Source organism: Bos taurus, chromosome 2, assembly GCF_002263795.3.
Source record: "Bos taurus isolate L1 Dominette 01449 registration number 42190680 breed Hereford chromosome 2, ARS-UCD2.0, whole genome shotgun sequence".
NCBI classification, from domain to species: Eukaryota; Metazoa; Chordata; class Mammalia; order Artiodactyla; family Bovidae; genus Bos; species Bos taurus.
The window spans coordinates 38,590,960-38,613,134 of NC_037329.1; the positions used below are offsets into that span (position 1 = coordinate 38,590,960).

The 22,175-nt window shown below is 37.8% G+C and overlaps 1 protein-coding gene across 4 annotated transcripts in view; it reads left to right on the forward strand.

Moving 5' to 3' along the window:
• The window catches only part of ACVR1 (activin A receptor type 1), a 131,105-nt gene extending 124,168 nt beyond the window's left edge, over window positions 1-6,937 (forward strand). For all 4 annotated transcript variants that reach the window (XM_024999277.2, XM_024999281.2, NM_176663.3 and 1 more), the window contains 2 exons: window positions 4,863-4,993; window positions 5,719-6,937. In XM_024999277.2, the coding sequence (XP_024855045.1) occupies window positions 4,863-4,993; window positions 5,719-5,853 (266 nt within the window). In that variant the 3' untranslated portion in view covers window positions 5,854-6,937. The remainder of the gene's footprint in view (window positions 1-4,862; window positions 4,994-5,718) is intronic.
• The last annotated feature ends 15,238 nt before the right edge of the window (window positions 6,938-22,175 follow it).

Below are 22,175 nucleotides of genomic sequence, written 5' to 3' on the forward strand. Positions count from 1 at the left end.
AGTCGTTTTTTATGTGGGCCATGGCGTGAAAACAGGGGGTCTGAAACCCTCCTATGAGGAGCGTTAAGCAAAGTAACACAAGTAGATTTTTTTTTTTTTTTAAGACAAGTAACATTTTTCATTTATTTTTAAAAATATATTTATTTGGCTGTGCTGCATCTTAGCTGTGGCATGTGAGATCTAGTTTCTGACCAGGGATTGAACCCCAGCCCCTTGCATTGGGAGCACAGCGTCTTGGCCACCGGATCACCAGGCAAGTCTCAATAGATACATGTTTTTGAATCTTGTTCCTACCATGAAAAAATGCGTCTCTGAAAACACTGCTTCCCAAGATTCTTTCATACATGTAATGCCTTAATGATCTTTTTCCTATCCGAGTGCCATTTGTACCATTATTTTCTTAATCGTTGGAAATTTTTCAAACATTTCTTTTTAAAAGGAGATGAATGTCACTACCAGAAGTGGGAAAGCCAGTATCCCATGACATTAAATGGAAGATAATGTTAAAAATACATATACAGTTATTTAATTAAGATGAAAAAGTTTTGTCTGTGAACTGTTTTCTCACAGGTCATCCCTGAAGGAAGCACCATATTAACTTAGAGATTTTTCAGAAGCTAACCATAAAGCACTCTGATTCAATGTAAAATGGCTTTAGTTGTAATGTCCTAGTTTCTGAAGGGTTTTATAATCCCTGTAGGCATTAACTGTTAATGGTAGCACTCTGTCTGTATGTCGGTGCTGAGGATTCTGCTTCCCTCACCTGTCACTTGGACGTGTCCACGCAAGTTGTGGGGCAGTGGAGAGAGTGAGCCCACTGTTGTGATGAGATGTATGCACTGTCCCATCCGGGGCTTGTTGGGAAGAGATCTAGAATACTAACAGGGAAATGGATTCTGGTTTGTCATTAATTAGCAGTGTGCTTAGACAAGTACATTTTCCCTGAGTGGGCCTCAGTTTCTTCTTCTGAAGGAAAAGAAGGCTGTGATCTGCCTGACTCTAACATCGCATGGATGTATTATTTTTTTCTTTTAATTAATTACTGGATATTGGAGTATAATCCAATATTATACAGCGCAGTGTTAGTTTCTGGTATACCATGAAGTGAATCAGCCATGTGCATACATATATGCCCTCTGTCCCACTCCCCACCCACCTCTCTAGTCATCACAGAACGCCGACCTGAGCTCCCTGTGCTATGCAGCAGCTCCATGCTGTATCTTTGCCTCACCTTCAGATTGTTCAAATTATAGCTCACTCTACAAACCCTTATCTGCAATTGAAAAAAATCCCCCAAACTTTGAAAGCCAAATGGTTCGGGTATGGAGGATCACAAGGCAGGCCTTGTTTCTGGATGCTTGCATTTTCAGAAAGACCCCTCTGGTGTTTCATGTGGTTTGAAGCCCTGTCCAGGGCATTCTTGAGATCGTGATGTGTCCTGCACAGGTGTTAGAACTAAGGCCTGGCAATTAAGGCTTTTACTTAGAACCATGCAGTGAATTAATGCCAGGGATGTTGTTGGTAAAGGTATATCTGCTCCAGAGAAAAATGTCACTTAGATATATGTCCAGGAATAAAACTAATTGTATAAATCAGATACACATGTCCAAAGTTGTAGGGGAAGAGGTTACAGATAATTTCTCTGACTCTTCCCATGGCTCTTGACGTTTCACCCCCCAACGTGAAGAAGCAAGGCCTGGCAGGCTCTGTCCCCCTTGACCACTCCTGGAGAGCTCCTCTCCTGCTGTGCTCCTGGATCCTTTGTTGCTGTACCACTCCTTTGGCACTTGAAGCGCTTTGTATTTTTAGTCCCTTTTGCTGAGTGCTGCTGTTCTCTTCGCTGGCTCACGATTTGGCAGTTGCTTATTGGGTGCTACTGTAAAAGGACTGGAAATCCACTTGTTTTCTGGCAGAAGAGGAATAGTTGTAAGTAACTTCCTGCCTCGACAACATGAGTCACTTCACAGCCTAACCTTGACCTCTCACCCTGCCCACCACATGTGCACCCATATCAGCCAAGAGAACGTCCCTGCCCCTCTCCAACATGGAAGGATCATTGTAAACCCCTTGTCTTTGTCCCATATCCCCTCTTATGCTCCCCCTGCCTGGAGTGCCCCCTCTCCTTGGTGTGTTCTTGTCCCGTAGTCTTTCTCGACAACTCATCTCTCGGTTCCCTCAAGTCCTGGCTCCCAGAAAGTTTCTTATGCTTCCGTGGCACCAGCTTTATGTCTGGTGCTTAAACCACACAGGTGGCGTGGTTTAATTCTCTAAAACACCCTGAGCACCGCATCCCCCACCTCTTCTCCCTACTCCTAGTTTATATTTTTTTCCATATTCTATTATTTTCATCACCAACATCACATCTTTATTTGTATATCCTTAGTCAGTCCAACCAGTCCACCCTAAAGGAGATCAGTCCTGGGTGTTCATTGGAAGGACTGATGCTGAGGCTGAAACTCCAGTACTTTGGCCACCTGATGTGAAGAGTTGACTCACTGGAGAAGACTCTCATGCTGGGAGGGATTGGGGGCAGGAGGAGAAGGGGACGACAGAGGATGAGATGGCTGGATGGCATCACCGACTCGGTGGACATGAGTTTGAGTGAACTCTGGGAGTTGATGATGGACAGGGAGGCCTGGCGTGCTGGAAGTGCAAAGGACAGCCTCTGGATCACACAGTTTAAGGGATTAAAGTGGTTTTTAAGCCAATTTGGAAACTAGCAAGTAAAACTTAGAACATCTATCCTTGCCTTTCAAGATATATAAAGGGGTAAAACACAATTTTTTTTTTTTTTAAACAAGATTTCCATTATCTAAGCAAAAAAAGAGAGGGGCTTGTCCTCATCTTCCACTAGAGTTCCTTGAAAACTGAGAGCATGTCTTATACTTTTATCATCCTCAATGTTTAGTATGATGTTCCACACATGGTTGGTATGTAATATACTTTGAAATAATTGCTTTCCTTGACCAGAGGGAGTTCCAGATGATGGTGGAGTTTAATCCCAGACTTATTTTATTCTGCAGAAGCATGATCAACATTAGAGGGAGAGAGTCAACCATTTGTCCAATGGTTGACAAGAGATGTGACTAACTCCCAGACATAATGAATTAAAGTCTCTTTAAACTTGATTCCTTTTGTTAAAAATGGCAGTTAAAATTAAAATATGGAGAACTATAAACCCAAAAGAAAACTTAATCTTTGTATAGTGAAATTTACTGTTGAGTATTCCCAAATTCTGTTTTAAAAATCGTTAACTGTACTTTTGCATTTACATAAAAATTCAACTTCATAGTTGTATAACCCTTCCCAAGCTGGCTAGGCAAATTACTCCCAAATGGCTATCATGCTAGATTTTTAAAGAATGCTAAAGTAGGCACAATCCTACTGTTTCTTATAAATTCATGTGGTGCTTATAAAGGTATAAATTATCTTGCAGGTCTGTGTTCAGCTCTATTTTATGTGATGTCTTCTAGTAATATGTGTATTGAAAAGAATTAAAATATTTTTTGAATGCTTCCTAGGGACCTGACTAGAGCAGTAGTAGATAAGGCCTCTGAGATGAAGTATCTTAAGTCGTCTTTTGAAAGCAGGGATTTATGCCCAATCTGAACTGTTTATGATTTGCCAGGAAAGGTGTTAATCCACTGACTAGTACACATTACAAACACAGTCAAGCAATGTGGGTAAGTTAGATTTAAAAATATCAATTATAATTTTTAAATCTAATTTAGACTACATTCCATTTTTAAAATAAATCTATGAAGTTCAACAAAACTGTAGTATTTAACAGATGTTCCTTATCATGACTAATGTTTTCCATAAATGGTTTGTATTTATATGGGATCTTTTAGAACAGCTTCTCACTGTTAATTTCTTTGACAAATGAAAAGGAGATTGCAAAACAGTTATCTTCCCGTCTGTGCCAATAACCGATCTCGTAGGTATTTAGGAAGAGAAGTTACATGGAGGGAGAGGCAGTAAACCAGGGAATCCACTAGCCGCATTGTTGAGGCCTTTGATGATGGAAAAAAAGTAATGGATTTCCTGGGGTTTATTTCTATAAAGAAAAGAATCCATTTTCTCATTCCAAATCATTTCTTTAAATTTTTCTGTTTGTGGAACTACTTTTCTTTGCAAAGAGTAAGGAACTGATGTAATTTTGCTAAGGAAAAAGATTTCCAAGGCATTGAAAACCATGCCGGAGCAGAAATTAGCCACTTTCATAATTGCCTGGGAGTGAGGAAGAGTTCATTCTTTTTAGCCATTCTTCTCCTTTCCAATGACTGTCCTCCACATTTTATTTTGTTCTAAGAGGAAATAATAGAACCATCAGACAGACAGCTGTGAATGACAGAGGGTACTTAGAACATACTGGATAAATGAGGAAATTGCATTTCATATTACATATTTGCATCCTCCGAAGGGGATGGATTATTTCACAGCAGTGACTTTTTCCCTAATAACAGAAAGGGGTATTTTGCTGATGGTTTTGGATTATTTACCTCTAGCTCTAGTTCATGAACTGCATTTCATTTCAGTTATGGTTTGAAGTTACTAGAGTCATGTACCTTCTTTAGGTATCTTGACCCTATTTAATCAAAGAGATTCTCTTTGAGTAGCAGTCACATTTTCTTCTAAACAGTTTTTGCCCTTAAGTCCTCTGCAGGGCTTCCTTCCTTTGCTTTGTTTTCCACGTATTTTTTTAAGACCTACCTGTAGCTTTTAGGATCATCTTGAAGTTTGAGAAAGGTGATCAGTACTTTTTCTTTTTTTTCTGCATTGTATCCTGTGATGCCCATCAATAATACCCTGGAAACCTCTATTCTTTTGCTAACCAACACAATTCTTGTCCATGTATGAAGGTATTGTGGAGGATTACAAGCCACCATTCTATGATGTGGTTCCCAATGACCCAAGTTTTGAAGATATGAGGAAGGTAGTCTGTGTGGATCAACAGAGGCCTAACATACCCAACAGATGGTTCTCAGACCCGGTAAGAGTACTATGCTTGCTTCATTTCAGAGCTATACTGTCCTTACACTTGTATACAATTCTATACATACCAGAGTTTCAGCTGGTAGAGTGATCTGTTCTGTTGCTTTCTCTCCCTATTTTATGTAAAAGGGCTTTAGACCTAGTAGAACAGGTTCACAAAGTGGTCTCATTCTTGAAAGAGCTACATCGATAAATCCTGATAACAAATGACAATATTCACAAGATTTTCTACCCTTGACGAGCTCCAGGAATTGGGAGAGTCATTACTATGCCACTAGCCCTAGGGCTGCAGTTTCACCTGTAAACCAAGAGACTTGAATTAATGCTTTTAAATTCTTTTCTGTCTCTGCATATCTGAAATTCCAAACATAGGCTGTTTAATGCTGCCAATCCTTAATTGCTGTTGTTGAGTAGTAATAACAAATCGTAAGACATTGAGAAATGACCCTATTTGCATATTTCAGTATTAACTCTTAGTACTATGGCTTTTAATACCCATAAAACCATCAAGGGGTCCAGACTGGTGTATGTAATTGACTTGATAAAGTCAGATGGTAGCATTAAGACACTCAAGAGTGGCTTCTTTACCAGTGGCCAAGGCTTTGATTATTGTGTAAGGAAGATGGTAATAATATCACAAGACCTGCAGAGCCCTGCAAAATGGTTGGCATAACATCTGCCCAGTTTCTTATTCACTGTGGTGTTGGTTCTTTCTCTCCTCAGACATTAACCTCCCTGGCCAAGCTGATGAAAGAATGCTGGTATCAAAATCCATCTGCCAGACTCACAGCCCTGCGTATCAAAAAGACTTTGACCAAAATTGATAATTCCCTAGACAAATTGAAAACTGACTGTTGACATTTTCATGGTGTCAAGAAGGAAGATCTGACATTATTGTTGTCCAGCTGGGACCTATTGCTGGCCTGACTGGATATCAGAACAGAATCCATCTGTCTCCCTCCCCGAATGGCTGCTTTGACAAGGCAGACATCTTACTCGGCTGTGTGCTGGGGAAGACACCAAAACCACCCTAACCTCGCTCAATGACTGTGACCTGGGCATTTCACAAACTGTTCACACTGCAGAGACTTAACGTTGGACAGACAATGTTGCAAAGGTAGGGAACTGGAGGAACACAGAGAAATCCTAAAAGAGATCTGGGCATTAAGACAGTGGCTTTGCATATCTTCACAGGTCTCCTAGACACTCCCCACGGGAAACTCAAGGAGGTGGTGAATTTTTAATCAGCAATATTGCCTGTGCTTCTCTTCTTTATTGCACTAGGAATTCTTTGCATTCCTTACTTGCACTGTTACTCTTAATTTTAAAGACCCAACTTGCCAAAATGTTGGCTGTGTACTCCACTGGTCTGTCTTTGGATAATAGGAATTCAATTTGGCAAAACAAAATGTAATGTCAGACTTTGCTGCATTTTACACATGTGCTGATGTTTACAATGATGCTGAACATTAGGAATTGTTTATACACAACTTTGCAAATTATTTATTACTTGTGCAGGTAGCAGTTTTTACAAAACTGCTGCATGCATATGTTAAAGCTTATTTTTATGTGGTCTTATGATTTTATTACCAAAATGTTTTTAACACTATACTCTGAAATGGACATTTTCTTTTATTATCTGTTAAATTCACATTTTAAGTGCTTCACATTTATATGTGTGTAGACTGTAACTTTTTTTCAGTTCATATGCAGAACGTATTTAGCCATTACCCACGTGACACCACCGAATATATTACTGATTTAGAAGCAAAGATTTCAGTAGAATTTTAGTCCTGAACGCTGTGGGGAAAATGCATTTTCTTCGGAATTATCCATTATGTGCATTTAAACTCTGCCAGAAAAAAATAACTATTTTGTTTTAATCTACTTTTTGTATTTAGTAGTTATTTGTATAAATTAAATAAAATGTTTTCAAGTCAAAGTGAATTTTGTTCAACATAAAAAAATCTACATATTATAAGGCATTTTCTTATGGAAACAGAAGCACAAAACTAATTTGTAAGTCAAATTTGCATTTAAAGTCTACTAATGAACTTTAAGGTTCTAAGGAGGATGCCCTCCATCTTAAATTTGGTACCAGAAAATTTAAACTTTGTAGGGTGGAGGGGCTGCAATTTTATTTTTTTCTTAGGTTTGTTACCCCACTACAAAGCTGGGGAAACTGACTGACCTGCCTCCTTAGAAAGAGACTTGTGAATGTAAGTGGAAAGAAGAAGGTCGAAGCATTTTGTTTCGTGTAAAGATCCTGTGTGAGGGAAAGCAGTCTTTGGCATCTTACCTACATTTGCTGCTTGGGGAGAGTTGGTTGTTGGCTTTTTTAACTTGTGTTTAATGGGGTTTAAAATGTAGGGTTTAGAGTAACTCAGAGTAGAGGTGTTAAAATTCTGGAATGTTCACCAGAGGTAAGTTAATAACTTCATTAGTATACATTTATGTGGCGAGTATATATTAAGGTCACATTTAACTTAAAAAATTGTGGTAAAACACATAACAGATTTTACCATCATAACCATTTTTACATATACAGTTCAGTGGTATTCAGTCTATTTACATTGTTTTGCTGCTGTCGCCACCATCCAGCCACAGAACTCTCTCCATCCTGCAGAACTGAAACTGTTAGATGATAGCTCTCCATTTCTCACTCTCTTCAATCCTTGGCACCCATCATTCTATTCTTTCTTTAGTTTGGCTGCTCTAAGTACCTCATAGAAATGGCATCACACAGTATTTGTCCTTGTGTGAGCCTGGCTTATTTCACTTAGCATAATGTCAAGGTTCATCTTTGTTACAGCATACATTAGAATTTCCTTCTGTTTTATAGTTGCTAATATCCCACTGTCTATATATACAATGTTTATCCATTCATCTTTTGAGGGACACTTCAGTGGCCTCCCCCTTTTGGCTATTGTGAGTAAAGCTGCCATGAACTTGGGTGTATAAATATCTCTTTGAGTCCTCCCCCTTTCAATTATTTTGGCTGTATACTCACCAAAAGTGGAGTGGAATTGTATTTAACATTTGAAGTACTATATACATATATAAAATTGTACAGCTTGATGCATTTTTATAAATTTATACACTGACTGCACCCATGGAAACAGCACCTAGATCAAGACGTAGAACACCAGCTTCTAGAGGAATGTCAGGATCACAGCAGCATGCGTTCTTTTCTTTCTTTGGTGTCACATCCATAACTGAACAAAAGTGCCTCTGCACATTATACCAGGACAGCAGGGATTACTGTGTATCTCTGCACCCCAAAATAGAACTTCAGAAGGGCTGTGGGTCCCAGGGAGACAGTAAGCCTGCCTCACCCCTACTTGCTGTGATCAGGAAAAGGAAAACCTGAAGAGTATAGAACTGAGTGTTGGACACTCATGGGAGAGAGAGAATTTGTAGAGATTCAGCCAACCTGATGGGAGGTTCCAGGACACTATTAGAGCTGGACAGAGGTGAGTCTAAATGCAAAGGAGAGAGGGGACTCCATTGAGGCACCTAATTTGCATGGATGACACTGCAGTGCTCTACACTTGTGTTGGCATCGGTGGCTACCTCTTTGTCAGTAGAGATGGAAAGCCCAAATGTGAGGGACAGACTGCCTGGCTGCTATTTGTGTCCAGCAGCTCTTAGATTTCTGAGCGGGGATTTCTGTGACTGGGAGGAAGGAGAGGAAAATGGAAGGAAGCAAACAAGAATGCCAAAGAACACCAAAATAATGTGTTTCCTGCCATCTGCTTTGGGGTTTCAGCTAGCAGTCTACTCATAGATCTCTGGGAGTATCCCACTCGTGGATCTCCCTGTCAGGTCCTGGGCATCCCCAAAGCACTAGGCAACTAAGCCCACAGCTCCTGGCTCTTTCTGTGCTCCTGCATGCAGCCTTGAAAACTAACCCTGGTAAGGAAAAACCAGAAACATGAGCTACAGTGTCATCTTCTGGAACACAAAAGAAGGTTTTTAGATGCCAGCCTGTTGATTTGTGACAGCCAAAGAAAACAAATCCTTCACTAAGAAAAGTGTCTGCTATTTCAAAAGCAAAAGCAGAGGTACATAACCTCAAACACTATGAAAAATCAAGGAAATATGGTATCACAGAAAGAATGTTAATTCTCCAGTAACTGAACTCAAAGGCATGAATATTGTGATCTAACTGATAAAAAATGCAAAATATCTATTATGAAGAAATTCAACGAGCTATAAGAACACTCAGAAAGGAAATTCAGTGAACTTAGGAATAAATTTAATGATCACAGATTCTTTATCAAAGAGACTGAAATTTTAAAAAGAACCAAATAAATTCCAGAGCAGAAGTCAATGAATGAAATAAGGAATGCATTAGTGAGCAAAAATAACAGATCTGATGAAAGAAGAAATAAGTGACTTGAATGGTAGGAGTTTAGAAATGATTCATTTAAAAGACAGAACTAAGGTTTATAAAAAGTGAAGAAACTCAGTTATCAGAAAAGCAAATACTAGGTAACTGTACCAGGAGAGAGAAGGGGGCAGAGTTTATTTAAAGAAATAATCAGAGAACTTCCCAACCCTGAGGAAGGAATTGGACATACAGGTCCATGAACATAATAGAACAACCTATTATCCCAATGCAGACAGACTGTCTCCAAGACCCAGTCTAATAAAACTGTCAAAAATCAACAGACATGTGGACATGGTTGGGGGTAGTGGGGTAGGAGATGAACTGGGAGATGGAGGCTGACACACGCAAACTACCATGTGTAAAATGGCTAGTGGGAAACATGCTACAAAGCACTGGAAGCCTGGTTTGCTGCTCTGTGATGATCTAGATGAGTGGGTGGGCGGGAGGCCCATGAGGGAGGGGATATAGGTATACATACAGCTGATTTACTTCATTATACAGCAGAAATTAATACAACACTGTAAAGCAACACTCCAAGAAAAGATCAATGATGAAGAAGCAACTAGGGAGAAATTCAAGTAACCTACAAAGTAATCCCCGAGTAAGCTATCAGTGGGTTTCTACCTGCATAAACTCTATATGCCGGAAGAGAGAAGAAGGGCATATTCAAAGTGTTGAAGGATAAAAACTGCCAACCAAAATTTAACAGCAAACCTATCCTTCAGATATGAGGAGAAATAAAGACTTTCCTAAATGAGGCCTGAAGGAGTTCACCAATAGACTTGCCTTGCAAGAAATTCTAGAAGAGTTTAAGCTGAAATGAAACCATGCCGGTGATAGGAAAACATGGAAGTTCATAATACTCTGATAAAGGTGAAAATTAGAAAACTTTTAACTTTACATTAGAATGGTTTGTTAAACACTTAATGATAGTATAAAGTTTAAATGAAAAAAAAAAACTCAAGAATAACTACTATAGCTTGCTAATAAATTTATGGCATAAAAAGGTTAATTGTGATGTCAAAACTATAAGAGGAAGATTAAAGAGGGGAACTTTTATAGGTGAACAAAGATAAGTTCCTATCAGAATAAAAAGGGCTGTTTCATCTATAAGATCTTAGCTTCTGGTTAACCAAGAAGCAAAAGTCTATTATTGAGTCATAAAACATGGGGGGGGTGGGGGGGGGAAAGGAGACTGAGCAAATTCCAGGGAAAACCATCAATTTGCTAAGGTATGCAGAGGAGGGAAAAAAAAACCAGGGGAGATGGTAAACCACCAGAAGGCAAATGATAAATTCTTGCATAATCACTAAATGTAAATGGACTGAAATCACCAGGTTAAAGGCAGACAGTAGCTTGAATGGATTAAAAAAAAAAAAAGCCAGCTCTATGCTGCCTAAGGAGACTCATCAGCCCTAAAGACACACAAAGGTTAAAAGTAAAGGGTTGGAAGAGGACAGTTCATATAAATCCTGTGTTGCACGAATTCAATGAAGTCATCCTTACAGATCTAGCCTGAGGTTCTTGCTAAGGCTCGCTGAGTTGCTGAAGACCTCTCTGGATTCCTCCTCTTAACACACATTTGCAATTTTGAAAGTCTGCAACTCGAATCTTCGTTTGTAGAGAAGCATAAGAGACTACTATGAACTACTGTAGGCCAGTAAAATGAACAATGTAGACGAAATGGACAAGTTTTTAACTAGAAAGGTAGTCTTTGAAGACTGAATCAAGAAAAAAATAGAAAATATGAACAGACGAAATACAAGTACTGAAACTTACTGTGTGATTAAAAAATTCCCAACAAAATTCCAGGACCAGATGGCTTCACAGACAATTCTACCAAACATTTAGAGAAAAGTTAACATCTATCCTTCTGAAACTATTCCAAAATTTTGCAGAGGAAGGAATACTTCCAGACTCATTCTATTAGGCCAGCGTCACCCTGATATTAAAACCAGATGAAGATACCACAGAGAAAAGAAAATTACAGGTCAATATCACTGATGAGTACAGACACAAAAATCTTCACCAAAATACTAGCAAAGTGAATCCAACTATACATTAAAAAGCCTCTTCATGAATCACAGCCTTGCCATGGCAAAGGGAACTGTATAACTCAGTGAAACTATGAGCCACGCCATGCTGATCCACCCAAGATGGACAGGTCATAGTGAAGAGTTCAGACAAAACATGGTCCACTGGAGGAGGAAATGGCAGATCACTCCTCCTTGTCGAGAGAATCCCATGAACAGTATGGAAAAGAACAAAGATATGCCATCAGAAGATGAGCCCCTCTCTGTCAGAAGGTGTCCAATATGCTACAGTGGAGGGAATTACTAACATTAATAGCTCCAGAAAGAATGAAGCAGCTACACCAAAGTGGAAATAGCACTCAGCTGTGAATATGTCTGGTGGTAAAAGTAAAGTCTGATGCTCTAAAGAATAATATTGCATAGAAACCTGGAATCTTAGGTCCATGAATCAAGATAAATGAAGTCAAGTGGGCCTCAGGAAGCATTATTATGAACAAAGTTAGTGGAGGTAAAGGAATTCCAGCAGAGTTATTTAAAATCCTAAAAGATGATGCCAAAGTGCTATACTCAGTGTGTCAGCAAATCTGGAAAACTCAGCAATGGCCACAGGACTGGAAAAGGTCAGTTTTCATTCCAATCCCAAAGAAGGGCAATGCCAAAGAATGTTCAAACTACTGTACAACTACATTCATTTCACATGTTAGCAAGGTTATGCTAAAAATCCTTGAAGCTAGGCTTCAGCAGTACATGAACTGAGAATTTCCAGATGTACAGCTGGATTTAGAAAAGGCAGAGGAACCAGAGATCAAATTGCCAATATTCGTTGGTTCATGGAGAAAGTAAGGCAATTCCAGAAAAACATGTGCTTCAAACATCTGCTTCATTGACTCTGCTAAAGCCTTTGATTATGTGGATCACAGCAAACTGTGGAAAGTTCTTAAAGAGATGGGAATACCAGATCACCTTACTTGTCTCCTGAGAAACCTGTATGCAGATCAAGAAGCAACAGTTAGAACTGGACATGGAACAACAGACTGGCTCAAAATTGGGAAAGGAGTATGACAAACCTATATACTGTCACATTGCTTATTTAATTTATATGCAGGGTACATGTGAAATGCCAAGCTGGAGGAATTGTAAGCAGAAATCAAGATTTCTGGGAGAAACAGCAACAACCTCAGATGATACCACTTTAATGGAAGAAAGTGAAGATGAATTAAAGAACCTCTTGATGAGGGTGAAAGAGGAAAGTGAACAAGCTGGCTTAAAACTCAAGAAAACTAAGATCATGGCATCTGCTCCCATCACTTCATGGCAAATAGAAGGAGAAAAACAGAAGCAGTGACAGGTTTTATCTTCTTGGGCTCCAAAATCATTGGAGACAGTGACTGTAGCCATGAAATTAAGATACTTGCTTCCTGGAACAGAACCCATGATAAATCTAGACAGCATATTAGAAAAGCAAAGACACATCACTTTGCTGACAAATGTCCATATAGTCAAAGCTATGGTTTTTCCAGTAGTCATGTACAGATGCAAGAGTTGGACCATAAAGATGGCTAAGTGCCTAAGAATTCATGCTTTCGAATTGTGGTCCTGGAGAAGACTCTTGAAACTCTGCTGGACTGCAAGGAGATCAAACCAGTCAATCCTAAAGGAAATAAACCCTTAATATTAATTAGGGGGACTGATGATGAAGCTGCAGCTCCAATACTTTGGCCACCTGATGCGAAGAGCTGACTCACTGGAAAATATCCTGATGCTGGGAAAGACTGAGGGCAAAAGGAGAAGGGGGAGGCAGAGTATGAATTTGAGCAAACTCTGGGAAATAGTGGAGAACAGTGGAGCCATGTATACTGCAATCCATGGGGTCGCAAAGAGTCGGACATGACCTAGCAACTGAACAACAACAACATACGTACACTATGACCAAGTGAGATTTATCCCAGGTATGCAAAGATTTTTCAATATCCACAAATCAGTGTGATACACGATAGGAAAAATTGAAAAATAAAAACTATATGATCATCTCAGTAGAGAAAAAGCTTTTGATAAAATTTAACATCCATTGGGAAAAAAAGTCTCTCCAAAAAGTGGGCATATAGGGAAACATATACCTTAATATAATAAAAGCCATATATGACAAACCCACAGCTACCATCATACTCAACAATGAAAAGCTGAAAGCTTTTTTTCTAAGGTCAGGAATAAGACAAGGATGTCCACTCACACCACTTTTATTCAACATAGCTTTGGAAGTCGGCAATCAGAAAAGAAATGAAAGGAATCCAAGTTGGAAAAGAAGTGACACTGTCACTGTTTGCTGATGACATGATTCATAGAAAATCCTAAAGATGTCACTGGAAAACTACTAGAGCTGATCGATGAATCTGGTAAAGTTGCAGAATACAAAATTAATACACAGAAATCTCTTGCATTGCTATTCACTAACAATGTAAGATCAGACAGGGAAATGAAGGGAACAATCCCACTTACCACTGCATCAAAAAGAATAAAATACCAAGGAATAAACCTACCTAAGGAGACCAATAACCTTAACCTGTACTCCAAAAACCACAAGACACTTATGTAAGAAATCAAATGTTATATAAATAAATGTAAAGATACACCATGATTTGGGATTTGATGAATCAATGTCATCAAAATGACTAGACTACACAGTACAATCTACAGATTCAGTGCAATCCCTATCAAACTATCAATGGCATTTTTCAGAGAACTAGAACAAAATTTTTAAAAATTTGTATATAAACCCAAAAGCAATCTTGAGATACAAAACAAAAAAACAGATCTGGTGGAATCAGGCACTTTTGAGTTTGTACTATACTATAAAGCTAAAGCAATCAAAACTCTCCTGGTACTGGCACAGAAGCAGAAATATACATCAATGGGACAGAATAGAGAGCACAGTAATAAGCTTACCCACCTGTAGTCAATTAATCTACTACAAAGGAGGCAAGACTATATAACAGAGAAGACAGTCTCTTCAGTAAGTCACACTGGAAAACTGGGCAGCAGCTTGTAAAAAATGAAATCAGAACATTCTCTAACATCATGAACAAAAATCAACTCAACAGATTAAAGACCTAAATGTAAAACCAGAGAACACAGAACTCCTAGAGGAAAACACATGCAGGACACACTTTGACATAAATTGCAGCAATTTTTTTTTTAGATTTGTCTCCTAGAGTAATGGAAATAAAAACAAAAATAAATAAATGGGACCTAACTAGACCTAAAATCTTTTGTACAACAACAGAAACCATAAAATGAAACTACAACCTATGGAATGGAAGGAAATATCTGCAAATGATACAAGGGATTAATCTCCAAAATATATAAACACCTCACACAGCTCAATTAAAGAAAATCCACTCAAAAAATGGACAGAAGATCTAAATGTATACTTCTCAAAAGATGGCATACAGAAGGTGAAAAGGCACATGAAAAAAATGCTCATCACTAATTATTAGAGAAATGCAAATCAAAATTACAGTGAGGTGTCACTTTACACCAGTTAGAATGACCATCATCAAAAAAACCTACAAACAGATGTGTAGATTTCTACACACCCTGGAGAGCATGTGGAGCAAAGGGAATTCTCCACTGTTGTTGAAAATGTAAACTAGCATAGCCACTATGGAGAACAGTACAGAGATTCCTTAAGAAATTAAAAAGTTACCATATGATCTTTCAATCCCATTCCTGTGCACATATCCAGAGAAAACCATAAATCAAAGTCAAAAAGATATATATACTTTCCAGGTGGCACTAGTGGTAAAGAACTAGCCTGCCAGTGCAGGAGATGTGAAAGTCTCAGGTTTGACCCTTGGATCAGGAAGATCCCCTGGGGAAGGGAATGGCAACCCACTCCAGAATTCTAGCCTGGAGAATTCCACGGACCGAGGAGCCTGGCAGGCTACAGTCAATGAGGTAGCAAAGAGTTGCACATGACTGAGTGACAAAGCACAGCAGAGCATATGTAAATGTATATATGTGTATATACATATATTTATCTGAATCACTTTCCAATGCAACTGAAACTAACACAACATTGTAAATCAACTGTACTTCAAAAAACTTTTAATTTAAAAATACATTAAGCAAATATAGATCTAAATGGATAAAGAGACAACAATATAATAAAGGGGGTTTCAGTATCCCACTGGTAAGAATGGATATGCCATCCAGATAGAAAATAAGGAAACGTTTGAATTGAACCACACTTTAGAACAAAAGGACCTAACATATTTATAGAACATTCCATCCAACTGCAGCAGAATACATATTCTTCACAAATGCACATAAAACAATCTCCAGAATAGATCATATAATAGTGCACAAGACAAATTTTAGCAAATTTAAGGTCTAAATCAAAACAACTATCTTTTCTAACCATGACTAGTATAAAAGTAGAACATGGAAAGGCTGGAAAATATACATATGTGAACTAGACAAAACATTTCTGAACTACCAAGGGGTCAAGAAGAAACCAAAGGGGAAAAAATTATCTCAAAATAAATGAGGAAGTAAGAACAACATATCCAAACTTATAGTATATAGCAAAAGTGGTTCTGAAAAGAATTTTCAGTGGAAAAATGTGTATACTACAAAATTATGAAGATTTTAATAGCCAAAATTTATACCACAAGGGAATAAAAAAGCAGAACAAATTAACCCCAAAGTTAGCAGAAGGAAGAAAATAAGGATCAGAACAGAAATAAATCAGAGACCAAAATATCAATAGAAAATATCATCAAAATTAAGAGCCAATTCTTCCAAAAGATAAACGAAATAGACATGCTTCTAAACTAAACTAAGAAAAAAAAAATTAGCAATGAAAAGAGGAGACATTACAATTGATACTAGAAATAAATAGGGTAATAAAAGACCATTATGAATAATTATGTGCTGACATATTAAACTAGAAGAAATGAATAAATTTCTAGAAACACACAATCTATCAGGACTGAATCGGGAAGAAACAGAACATCTAAACAAAGCAAGTAAAGAGATTGAATTTTAAAAACCTCACAATGGGGAAAACCCCAGGACCTGATGGTTTCACCAGTGAATTCTACCAAACATATAAAAAAAAATTAAGACCCATTCTCCTCAAACTTCCAAAAAAGTGAGCAAGAGGGAACACTCCCACATATATTGTACAAGGCCATCATTACCCTGATATGAAAGCCAGATAAGGACACCACAAGAAAATATTCCTCATATATATAAATGCAAAATTCTCAACAAACTATTAGCAAACTGAATTCAAGAATACATTAAAAAGGTTTATATGCAATGACCAAGTAGGATTTATCCCTGGGATACAAGATGGTTTGCCATACACAAATAATGAATATAATACATCACATTAATTAATGAAAGATAAAAATCACATGATCATCTCAGTATACACAGAAAAGGCATTTTACAGAATACAACAGCCTTCCAAGATAAAAACACTTAAAAGAAGGGATATAGAAAGAATATACCTCAACTTAATAAAGATGGTATTCAACAAACCCATAGCTAAATCATACTCAGTGGTAAAAGGCTGAAAGGTCTCCCTCTTAAGATCAGGGAGAGAAGAAAGCTTACTCTCACCACTTTAATTCCATACAGCATTGGAAGTCCTAACTAGAGCAATCAGGTAAGACAAATGACACACAAACTGGAAAGGAATAAGTAGAATTGTTGCTATTTGCATATGCTATCCAATTTTATACATAAAAAATCCCAATGACTCAGTGAAAAAACTGTTGGAACTAACCAAAAATTTTATTAAAGTTGCAGGACACAAAATCAACATACAGAAATCAATTGCTTTTCTATACAGTAATGATGAAATGTCTGAAAAATAAATGATTTCCTTCACATTGGCACCAAAATCAATACTTAAAAAATTTAAGGAAGTGAAAGATATGTATAATAAAATTACAAGACTTTGCTGAAAGAAATCAAGGACACAAAGACATTCTTTGTTCGTGGATTAGAAAAATAATGTTTAAAATGTCCATACTTCTCAAAGCCATTTATAGATTTAAAGCAAAGCCCACCAAAATACCAATGGCATTCTTCACAGAAATAGAAAAAGAAATCCTAAAATTTGCATGAAACCACAGAAGACTTTAAATAGCCAAAGCAATACTGAAGATAAAGAACAGAAGTAGAGGTATCATACTTCCTAATTTCAAACTACTACAAAGCTGTCGTCATAAAAACACTATGGTATTGACACAAAAATAGACAGAGACCAATAGAACAGAACAGAGAGCCCAGAATTAAATCCCTGGATATATGGTCAATCTAACCTGACAAAGGAAGCAAGAAACCCAATGGGGAAAGGATATTTCTTTAACAAATGGTGTTGGGAAAAGTGGATAAAAACATGCAGAACAATTAAAGTGGACCCATCTCTTAATACCACTCACAAAAATTAACTTGAAATGGATCAAACATTTGACCTGATACTATAAAACTCCTAGAAAAAAATGTAGGAAGAATTTCCTCAACACTGGTCTTAGCAATGACTTTTTTGATATAACACCAAAAAACACAAATGACAAAACGCAAAAATCAACAAAAGGGACCACATCAAACTTAAAAGCATCTGCACAGCAAAAGAAACAATTAACAAAACGAAAAGGCAATCAAGAGAATGGGGAGAAAATTTTGCAAACCATATATTAGACAAATTAATATCTAAACTATATAAAGAGCTCATAAAACTCAGTAACAAAGTAAAATCCAATTAAAAATGTGAAGAACTAGGGCTTCCTTGGTGGTCCAGTCATTAAGAATCTGTCCTGCAATGCAGGGGACACCAGTTTGATCCCTAATCCAGGAAGATCGCATATGCCATGGACCAACTAAGCCTGTGTACCACAACTATTGAGCCTGTGGTCTACAGCCTGAGAGCCACAACTACTGAACCCATGTGCTGCAACTACTGAAGCCCACACACCCTAGAGCCTGTGCTCCACAACAGGAGAAGCCAAGAAGCCTGTGCACCACCACTAGAGAATAGCCTCCACTCACTGCAACTAGAGAAAGCCCACAGGCTGCAAGGCAGACCCAGCACAGCTGAAAATAATTTAGTACTTTTTAATAGTGTGAAGAACTAAATAGACTGTTTTCCAAAGAACACACCCAAATGGCCAAAAGGTACATGAAAAATGTTTAATATCACTCATCAGGGAAATAAAAATCAAAGCTGCAACCAGTTATCACCTCACACTCACACATTACAGTTATCACACTCACACCTCACCTCACACATTATAATGCTATCAACAATAATAGAAGAAATAAGTGCTAGTGATGATATGGCAGGTGGAACCATTGCACACTGTTGCTGAGAATGCAAATTTGTTCAACCACGAAAGAAAATAATATGGAGATTCCGGAAAAAAATTAAAATAGATTTACTATGGAAAAAATAAAGAGGGGGATATCAAACCAGTCAATCCTAAAGGAAATCAACCCTGAATATTCACTGGAAGGACTGATGCTGAAGCTCCAATACTTTGGCCACCTTAAGTGAAGAGCTGACTCATTGAAAAAGACTCAGATGCTGGGAAAGAATGAAGGCAGGAGGAGAAGATCTGGGCAAAGGTTTAGCCCAGCTATGCAGAGACAGAGTGGAGCACTGGGGTGTGATCTAAGTGGAGCTGCAGAGCCCACTGTCAGCACAGACTTTGGGCAGCGGTGAGCTTGCAGTGGACACTGATGGCACACCAGTGGGCAGCTCCACAAGAGCATGCAACAACTGAGTCCTGAATCTTGGTAGACAAGCCCTGAACAAAAATACACAGTGCTTGTTTCCCATGAGAAAGCCCAACTCTGCCCTCTCCACACCACAGGTTAGCACTAACTGGGGCAGAGAGATTCTAGAAGTCAGCCATAGAGGCACCCCATATCTCAGGCAGCACCACCACCCAAACAATTCCTGCAGTCACAATGCTCCAACTGTCAACCACAGACTATCTCATACCAGAGTCTTGCACCAGATCTAGGACAAAGACAACAGAGAAAGACATGGAATCATGGCCTGCTTCTGAGTGGAACTGTACACCAATATGGGCAGTGTATAGGTCCTCTGTGACTGGACAGGCCTCACCTGCTTCAGGAATCACCTTCTTTTTAGGTAGGGCACACACTCAAAGGCAATAGAGCCTGACTGAACCTGGAGCCTCAGGGCTTCTACTCCAACAATTAGAGAACAAACCCTACTCCCAACAGATTGGTGACAGCAACCAAGCAAAGAAGAAGCCCCACCTCAAATCCTACACAGGCTCTAGATACTACCACACCAACCACACCACCTGTCAAGGGGATAATGGCCAGCACACTCTAGGAAAGACATGGCTGGCATCCGTATTGAAATTAGCCCTTGCACCAAAAATATTGGACACACACAGTTTACACAGGGACACTGTCGCACAAAAACTCTTTAAGACCACAGTAGATAACTTTCTCCAAAATTCATAAAGACAGAGAAAGTTAATTAAAATGAAAAACCAGAGGGACTATTTCCAATTAAAAGAACAAGGAAACCTCCTGAAAGAGTAAGGAAACACCTCCCAAGTCTGCTAGACCCTAAATTCAAAAAGGAGATAATAAAAATGCTAAAAGAATTAAGAAAGATTACTGATAAAAATGCAGATCATTGTCACAAGGAACTAGAAGCTATAAAGAAGAATCAACTGAAAGAAGTAACTCAATTGCCATGGTAAAACCAATGAATAGCAGACTAAATGACACAGAATTGAGAATAATCCAATTAGAACAGCTGGCAGAAGGACAAATGGAAAAAAGAAAACAACATATGAGATCTATGAGACAATATAAAACCTATGCATAATAGAAGTTTCAGGAGAAGATATTGTGAAGAAGATTGAAAATGTTTCTGAAGAAATTATGGCTGAAAACTTCTCAAGCCTCAAGAAAGAAACAGATATCCAGGTACAAGAAGTACAGAGAGTCACAAACAAGATGAATCCAAACAGACACACACCAAGACGTGTCATAATTAAGACGGCAAAAGTTAAGAGTAGATTCTAAAGGTAGCAAGAGAAAAAGGATCAGTTACAAGGGAATCCCCATCAAGCTATCAGTTGATCTCTCTACAGAAACCCTGCAGGTCAGAAGGGAGTGGCATAGTATATTCAAAGTACTGAAAGGGAAAAATCTACAACCTGATACTCTACCCAGTAAGATCATCATTTAGAATAGAATGGACAATAAATCATTTTTCAGGCAAGTTAACTAAAAGAATTTAGCGATTCTAAACCTATCCTAAAAGAAATATGGAAGGGTCTCTAAATAGAAAAGCAGCAAGATCATAGAAAATAAAAAATCACAATAGGAAAGGCAACTATATAAATGGATTGAAGATCACTTAAACAAGCAGGACATGGATTAAAAGCAACCAAAAAATTATAAAAGTTATTATAACTAAAACGGTAAAAGGATAAGCAAGAAGATGTAAAACAGGACATCAAAATTCACAAAATGTGAGAGAAGAGAGTATAAAAATGTAGATCTAGAATGTGTTTGAATTTGAATGACTCACTTTGAAACAGATGTAGTCACGGGTCAACATACTTGATTTCCATGGCAACCATAAATCAAAAAGCAACAGATTCACAAAAACCAAAAAGAAAGGAACTCAAGCATTATACAAAAGAAAGTCATCAAACTGCAAAAGGAAAACCCAAAATAAAAAAGAACTACAAAAACAACTGGAAAACAAAGTTTAAAATGGCAATACATACTTATCAAAAATTACTTTAAATGTCAGTGAACTAAATGCTCTGATCAAAAGATGCAGATTGGATAAAAATGCAAGAATTTGGTATATTGCCTACAAGAGACTTTCTTCAGAGCACCAGACACAGAGACTGAAGAAAAGTGATGAAAAAAGGTAATTCATGCAAGTAGCAATGACAAGAAAACAGGAGTAGCAATACTCATATCAGACAAAACAGACTTTAAAACAAAGGCCACAGAGAAAAACAAAGAAGGGCGTTATATATAAACAGATCAGTATAAGAAAAGGATATTAAACTCATCAACATATATGCACCCAATATTGGAGAACCTAAATATATAAAACAAATACTACACCAAGTATAAAGAGAGAAACTGACAATAACACAATAATAGTAGGGGATTTTAATATTCCACTGACATTAATGTATAGATTATCTAGACAGTCAGTAAGACAACAGAAGTCCTAAATGACACGACAGACTAGTCAGACTTAATATCTACAGGAACAAAGCAAAAACAGACTACATCTTTTCAAGAAAAGAAATGTTTTCTAGGATAGGCCACACACTAGGTCACAAAATAAGCCTCAATTAATTAAATAGTATGAAATTAGAAAACAAAAATGAAAAGAAAAATGGGAAAAGAACAAACACATTGACACTAAACAATATGCTACTGAAAACCAAAGGGTAAATAGTGAAGTCAAACAAGAAATCAGAAAATATCTCGAGATGAACAAAAATGGAAATACAACCTTACTAAATCTGTGTGATGTAGCAAAATAATTTTAAGAGGAAAGTTCATAAGCAATACGAGCCTTCCCAAGAAACAAGAAAAATCTCAAACAACTGAAACTACCACCTAAAATAATTAGAAAGAGAACAACCAAAAACAAAAAACCCCACAAAGACAGCAGAAGGAAGAAAATAACAATCAGAGAGGAAATAAGAGATAAA